At 42.9% G+C, this 7,876-nt stretch overlaps 3 protein-coding genes across 3 annotated transcripts; all 3 read right to left on the bottom strand.

The window, feature by feature from the left end:
- Positions 1-513: 513 nt before the first annotated feature.
- PHALS_04094 (uncharacterized protein) lies at positions 514-800 on the bottom strand (the record flags this gene model as incomplete). The annotated part of the gene is made up of 3 exons (XM_024722097.1): positions 514-561; positions 628-711; positions 780-800. The coding sequence occupies 3 exons, from the start codon at positions 798-800 to the stop codon at positions 514-516; spliced, it is 153 nt and encodes a 50-aa protein (XP_024573208.1).
- A 4,802-nt stretch (positions 801-5,602) lies between these two features.
- On the bottom strand, positions 5,603-5,850 carry PHALS_04093 (uncharacterized protein; the record flags this gene model as incomplete). The annotated part of the gene is made up of 2 exons (XM_024722096.1): positions 5,603-5,685; positions 5,745-5,850. The coding sequence occupies 2 exons, from the start codon at positions 5,848-5,850 to the stop codon at positions 5,603-5,605; spliced, it is 189 nt and encodes a 62-aa protein (XP_024573207.1).
- Positions 5,851-6,940: 1,090 nt separating this feature from the next.
- PHALS_04092 (uncharacterized protein) lies at positions 6,941-7,229 on the bottom strand (the record flags this gene model as incomplete). The annotated part of the gene is made up of 3 exons (XM_024722095.1): positions 6,941-7,030; positions 7,066-7,090; positions 7,189-7,229. The coding sequence occupies 3 exons, from the start codon at positions 7,227-7,229 to the stop codon at positions 6,941-6,943; spliced, it is 156 nt and encodes a 51-aa protein (XP_024573206.1).
- Positions 7,230-7,876: the final 647 nt, after the last annotated feature.

Raw genomic sequence — 7,876 nt, 5'->3', positions numbered from 1 at the left:
ACTTCGAGGAAGCTAAGCTAAGGCTGGTGACCTTCGTTCTATAATTAGAACCAGTACATGTGTGGCGGATCACAATCCCTTACTCCAAGAATTACCACAACTTAACCCAAGGCAAATAAACACTTCCGTTCAAGGATTCATAACTCTTTATCATATTGCGGTTTTTCATAAAATTCTTGCTTCCCATCTAATAGAGCTGCGACGGGCCGTAAGCCCCGGAAAAGCATTTTCTGCGCAAACACAACGCTGTGACAGCCTTGAATCAGGGCGATAATTTATTAGTTGCAATATTTGTAGAGCCTCAAGCTTAGCTCGGAAGGCATAAACGGCTGTCGGTCGCAGCCAACAGCGTATACGCTATGCAGGAGCTAAAGACTGTTTGTCGCGGATACCGGCGTATCTGTCGTGACAGGAGTTAGTGACGACTTGCCGTTGTCTACACAAATAGTCCCTGTTGAACCAGCTATGCTATTTTATTGCATTGAGAAAGATATTGCTGATTGTACGGGGTCATTATAAAAAGCAAGTAAATAAAAACCCCCCTTGGACAACACCAGTCGCCTGTACCATCTCACCAAAGGTATCCTGTGGAGACCCCAATCCAAGCAAGCAGAATACTTGTCGTACCACTTTGCTTTGCTCTCCCGACAGTAGCGGTAGCTCTGCCAGTACCCAATCTGGTGGCTCGAGACCTCCACAAAAGCGAAATTTCTACCACATGACAGTAATTTATCTTATTACTCATAATCTTGCCGTCATTTTGCGTTAAGCTCGCGCACAACACACGCTTCTCGCACCATTTTCGTCGACGTACAGTGTAATATCTTTATTTCATCGATAATTTGTTTCTGGGGCGGAATACGATGAGAGGCTTTCAGCCTCTAGGACTATCCCAGCCACTCCATTCACGAGTTGATAAATCACCCGTAGATTTTAGTGCTGCTAACGACGAATCTGTCACATGGTAGTGCTTGATCAGCCGTACTGAGATATTGTGACAAAAGCGAGCCATCCTGCTTAATTCACGTCCTGGAAGGAATAAGTACTGGCCCCATCACCCCCCGCTACGATCCGAGTCACACTGAGCTCACATTTCTTGTCTTTTTAGAACACTGCCCAAAAGTGCCCCCTTCAGAAACAGCTTATCCGCCTTAAGTTCTATTCACTTTATGTACTCTTCTGAGTGTACTCGAACTCAGAGTCCGCTCCGTTGCATCAAAAGGGTTGGCGGGTCCCTTTGAATGTATAGTCTACGCGATCGACGCGCTAAAAGAAATTCTTGCAGAGGGTGCCAAGGTATCCTATCATTAGTTCAAATAGCTTCTGTGCAGCGCGGCTGCCGTAGCTCCTTGCTTAGAGGAAGCCAAGCTAAGGTCACCGACCTGACGTTCTTTCAAAGAACAAGTACAAGGATAGCGGATCGCAATCCGCTACTTCTAAGCACTTAAGCCTCACCAAGGCAAAAAAAACTTCTGTTCAAAAACGAAATTGTTCTTATTATTTAAGTTGCGGCAGAGCCGCCAATTTCCAAAACCCTATGCTCTCTAAATTGATATAGCAAAACCTAATTAATATAGCAATTTGCATTAATTCTGGCAATCCTGCCATGTGGTGGCTTCTTGTTATGGTGTTGATATTACTGTGTACTACAAACCTGTGTACGGTCGCACAATCTTCTGCGATCCGCCCGTTCGTAGAAAGGTACAAATAACCCCGTTACAGTCTGAGTCCCAATAAAACATTTTCACCCTCATCCTGGCGGCGATACACGGCCTGATCCCTCCGCACAGCGAAGGCCCTTGCTGATCCTAGCCTTCTCGCTTAACGAGTCTTGGACTCCGTGTACTATTTGACCGGCTAAAACCTATGTCGTCAAACTCACGACGATTTCTAATTCGTTGCTAAACAGACTGAACATGTCTGAATTCGCTCTACTTGCTCTACAGCAACTTCAAAACACAGTCGCCTCTTTCTTAAATCAAGCGCTAATAAGAATCTTACGATGAGTCATCTTGCAGAGACATTTCACAAAGCCCACAAGACCAGCATTACCGATTGCGCATTTTGGTAGGCCGGAATAATTGAACTTTCATGGATCGCAAAATTCTTGAGGAACCGGCAGACTGACCAGAGAGACACGATGTACATTCACACATTTCATGAGTACATATTCTTAGCCACTATAACGTACAGGGCCACCAATACATGCACTTGTACAAAAATTTGTCTAATCTCTATCAAGATGCCACGCATCGATTACCATGCGCCTCGTACACGTATCACTTCATCAATTCGAGACATCACCCCATATCGTAACACGGGGTGACGCGAAAGTGCAAATTTAGCTGACCCGGTTTGTTCCTCGCCTTAAGGGCACAAATTTTCAGAGAAGGATAGCTTTCTTGTCAATCTCGCCAAAAAATGTGGCGACGATGTCGCTGAGCGCAACGACGTGCAAACGATAGATATTGCAAATGGCTTGAAATCAAGCAGGTGCACAGTATCCCTGACATGATAATGCAGTATAGCAAATATCTCCTCAAGTGACCTAATAGCATTTAGACCTTTGAAGCAAAATTTATCGCTCTTTGAAGCTTGTAGTGCTTGAATGCGATTATGCGTTCGTGCTCATTTAGTCTGCTTGCGTATGAGCACATTCTTCTGCGATGGTTGAAGCGTCAGAGTTATTGTAATGAAATTTCGCGTACCCAGGTCTACACGGGTGAGTCACACAAGATCGTGTGGCCGTACAAAGGTGAGGATTACACAAGTCAGTGTAATCACACAATGGTGTGACTACACTGGACTGCCAGTATTTATCCATATTAATTAGGTTTTATATTTAATGAGAAAGCCCTACGTTTTAGCTATAGGTGGCTCTGCCTCAAATAAAACAGATAATATAGTTTCAATGCCAAACGGAAGAGTACATTTGCCTTGTGTTAAGGTTTTGGGTACTCTTGGAGGTAACGGATTTCGGTCCGCTACACTCGCACTGGTTCTAGCATACAACATCAGGTTGGTGATCTTAGTAATCTTCCTATAAGCAAAAAAGCTACGGCAGCTTCGCCGCAGTTGATACAAAATAGTCGATCCGGATTCAGAAATCAGAATGAGGTACTTATGACGCTTTTTTCAACTCAAAATGCCGTTGCACCCACCGCACACCAGTACCATTCCAAAGCCTACTAAAAGAATGATGAGGAAACGTGCAATACCGACATTTCTGGCGCAGCACTTATGCGAGCGAGTAATTGGTCGGACCAGGTCTTTTCTCTAACTCCTTTTGGGACAAAGGCACTAGCTAATTTTCTATGATCTATATCTTTGCGGGGTCTGCCCACATGTCCTGCTTCCCAACAAAGAATCCCAGAAAGAATTACTTCATAACCAAATCCACACTAGGTTATATTGGCAAATTGATAAATTAAATACTCATTTTCTTGAGCTCCGCTCGCAAAGTTTAAGCATAGTATTCACCATCCAATGTTTTCTGTTGTGCACGGCTATGACAAATATATTCTGTAAATAGCCAAGATGGGGTCTGAATGTTTGTGGCACCGAAAAATTACACATTGCTTGTACATCAGAGAGTCCCTGTGGCATACCCGATCGCTTCCAGAGCGCCTGCTTGGAGTAATCAGCGTGGTGTGATGGAGATCGCATTAACAAGGTCAAAACGCTAACAACACTACGCGTCGAAGGCGCTAAAAAATGAATTCGACTATGAAGCTATTTTTTAAACCATTGACTTCTCTGCTGCAGTCGTGGCTGTATTTAACATGTTATGAGCATGCACAATGCACCACTTACCTCTAGCCTCTTTGACAAAGAAAGACGTCAAGTATAAATATTTACTCATTTTACTCTAGACTGCCTCTTGCGTCTATCGATAGAAAGTTTCAAAGGCGTCACACTATCCATTGATAGACGCAATAGCCGTGTGATGTATATCGTACGAGGCCACGCTAATTTCATGCCAGGGATAAACAAGTGTAGTAGATCTATCGGCACCACGTGGTTATATTCCTTCAAAAACGAATGGAAAGAGTTTATAGGAACAATTAAGATAGCGGCCCAACTCTTCGCACGAATCGTTCTGCAAAGGTACTTACCGATAGAAATATCCGAGGCGGATGATTAGCATACCTTCTACGATGCCTACCATTAGTTTGCGTAGCGTCACCGTCTTGCAAATCCTAGCATATATTCGATGATAATTTTTATAGACCTATAAAACTTCCTGCTAGAGGTGGTGAAGAGAGATCTACAAACCCCAGGTCTACTCCAATATCTAAATTCAGTTGTGAATAACATTTTTCGCCCATAGCCTCGGGGCCGCACTGATCCGCATGGTGGACCGTCACACAGTAGTGAAGACTCAGCAGTTCGTAGCGTGAGATGAATGGAGTTCTTTTAATCTCCAAATCTTAGTCCTTTTGTTTAAATTTTTTAGTCGCCCATCAACTATGCCAGCTCCGACACGAGTGGTTGTGACACGCAGTCGCTTCCGATCTCCAACGAACCTCGTACACAAAACGGCAATACACTATGCTCTATGCCGTCGCGCCAGAGGCTATTGCTAGAAAAAAAGTACAGTAGGCCTTCTTCATCTCAATGTGGATACACCTTGGAGACCGCTATATGTATTTGCTCTTTTCATATCATGCTGATCCCTCGGTTTATTGAAGCTTCCTGCCATTCTCTGCTCGAGGCACTAAACAATACCAAAGCTTGCAATTTCCGACAATCTTATGCCCTGCACGGGAGCTATCGCTGCTTCAAGTTTGCACCAGAAGCACTGGTGTTTCCCAGCACATGTGGACATATAGCTCGTCAATGCTCTATCAGTTTGTGACACTATCTTTTCTACTGTATATTATCCGATGGCTCGTGACGTTCCAACCACGCCATACATAGGATTAGATCATGTCTCGAATCTATATCAAGGAGTAGATAGCGTTCAGTCCTGCTAAATTGTATAAGCTTAAAACAAACATTTTATGTAACTTATGACACTTTAACCGGTCCCCGTCCCAACACGTACAGGTATTGTATCCATCATTGACGACATCTTAGATGCCTCTGAGTACTGTCAAATTGCTTGACAGTCGCATTTTGCAAGTGACTGCACGATGCTACAGAATTTTCAGGACTTTCCACGGTTTCACAAGGCCCAAAGCATGATATCGAATGTAAACAACCCTGATCTGTGAACAATTTTCTAAAAAGACGGATTTCTACGGCTGAATATCAATGATCGTGACTTTCATGATACAGGAACCACCCGGGTTTTTTGATAGCCCGCCCAGTGCGTAATGGGGTTTGACGTTTTCGTGCTAAGGGTTTTGTCGTTCGCCCTTGCATGGTAGCTCGACCCTTTTTATACCTTACCGCTTAGTCGGGAGAGAATAGGACGTGCAAGGTGTAAATTTTGTCTAGCATCTGCACATATCGCAAAACTGCTTAGCAGTTTTGTAATCACTCTTTCTTCTGTATATGAAGTCCATTGTTTCTGTCGTATTCGTAAAGCTTACACTTTCTGCACTTCATCTCGCTCTCGTGGCACGAGAGTTGTGCTTCACGTTAGATGCGCCTTTTATTAATTACTAAGTATGAATGGTACAGCGTGGATTTCATATGGTAGATCTAGGTGCGAGCCGCCTTCCTCGGAGATGATAACCGCTATTGCCTCCGATAATACCAGATGTCATTGCGACGATAAGATATCTTAATCTTCAGACGTAGTCTGCTAGCACTTGCGTCTCTTGACGAGCAAACGAGACTTCTGAACGCAGCCAAAATTTCAGTGTGAGCACCAACGACACCTGTCACCTCCGATCGTCCCATATTGAAAACGAGTTTCTCAGCGAGATATTGCAGATGCCCATTATCACTCCTAGCTTGAATATTTCTAGCATAACACGCTGCTGCCTTGTTTGGTGAAAGGCCGAACTCAAAATCATGTCAGCTATACTTATTCAGACAGGTATTGCTGATTGCGAGGCATTGAAGCTCATCATCAGCGGTCTCTCGACAAAAGCAATCTGCTCCTCCATCTGCGCCCGATTGGCACAGTTCTGGACATGTCTCATTAGCACATTATCAAAGCTATTTAGCGCTTCCAGGTGAGTGATTATTTTCCGCCGTTTTGGCCGCCACCCATCGGGACTCACGACAGTAAAAGCTTGTTAAGCTATTTTATCGTGTCAAGATCGGTATTTAATAATTTAAAGTTCCATCCAGATAAAACAGTTCTTTAACAACACGATCGTGAGATCGACTACGTATGCTACCAAGCGCAACGGAGCTGCCGTGCACTTTGCGTGGGAGAAGCTTTGACTCTCGTAATTCGCATCAACAGACGCACCAAGAATGAATTTGTGGGCTTCTCGCAGGAGCGGATCCGAGCGTTTCTAGAGTTGCCAACTCTATCTGCCACTACATGAGTGCATATATTCAGAATAAATTCTGCTCAAAACTTATACAACATATATGCTCTACTATTGAAAAAAACTGTTTTTCTTGTTTATGCGAGACTGCTAACCCACGTGTATCTCAGAACACTCCTTATGGAGCCCGGTAGTTTTCAGAACAAGGATAATACTCACAGCTACAGCAAGTGTAATTTAAATTTCGTACAATTGAATGAAATGTCGAAGAAGGCTTTCCAGCTCTTAAGCTATTAGCTAGCATGCTTGATACAGCTCAGACTTGACTTGTCAGCTCCATAGGCTTTAAAATTATCATATTTTACAGGCTTTGGAATTCGAAAGGGAACAATTGCGAGAAATTTTCAAGAAAGAGGTAATGTTGTATTCTTTCGCCGACTGACCTTAACGAGTGAATTCGTAAACTAAACTTCTTGCGTACAGAAAGTGTGGTGTGTCAACTTGCTCCATCGACCAATATCGGTTAAAACTGCTCTCGAAAGGGAGCATCAAAGTAACATTGGCAAAGAGGGCATAAGAACCACAAGTTGTGCCGGTTCGATGAATTTGCTGATTTCCTCCCACATTTTGAGCGGGTTCTACGTGGCAGTAATGGAATTCTGCCTTCTTGTACCTGAGCCTGGACTTTCAGCACTACACTGTTAAAGTCAGTAATCAAGCGCCCGATAATAGTTTACATCAGTGCACTGAGAGCAATGACCTTCCTTCTCCAATCATAGAAAATAAAAATACTGACATGGGATCCCGAAGAATAAGTCGTGTTATTTTATACGCCATGCATCCTGGCAAGTTCAAGACATGCACCACTCACTACTTAGGTCGCATCGCATTATATTGGAGCTTCAAGAAGGGAAGCCTTGCCTTGAAAGAAGGTCGTATGACTCTGTCACCATCAGACATGAATAATCAATCAAATATGTATGGAATTTACTATCTATTGAAGTAAAGTGTAATAATCAAAGAACTCCACTGCACATTTTCCTCAAGCAACCATCTAATCCAACCCAGATATACACATATTGTCTGGTTGTCTGTTCTCTGACATCAACTTTTCTTATTCATCAAAGAAATTGACCATAGCTTGTAAACTTTACCGTCTTTGGAATTTTCCCGCATCCAGTTATATGGTAGTAGAATAACAGCGTTGATGATATACACCAACATTTAAGTTGCAGAGGAACACGGACTGCACGATTTTGCAGTATACTTTGCATACTGTTCATGTATATCAATCATAATTTTGCTCTGATCCATTTGCATAAGTTACATATTAATGTCGATTTAGATTTATTCTCAATTTGCTGAATTTACGCAAAAACAGGATCAATAGATTATAGGTAGAATAAAAAAATGCCCCAACTTTTGCCATATATGAAAAATATCCCAATTTTTCAAAAAATAAAAAAAATACCCCAGCACGTAAG

Source organism: Plasmopara halstedii, assembly GCF_900000015.1.
Source record: "Plasmopara halstedii genome assembly, contig: Scaffold_253, whole genome shotgun sequence".
NCBI lineage: Eukaryota > Oomycota > Peronosporomycetes > Peronosporales > Peronosporaceae > Plasmopara > Plasmopara halstedii.
This window is presented reverse-complemented; position numbering and strand designations above follow the sequence as displayed.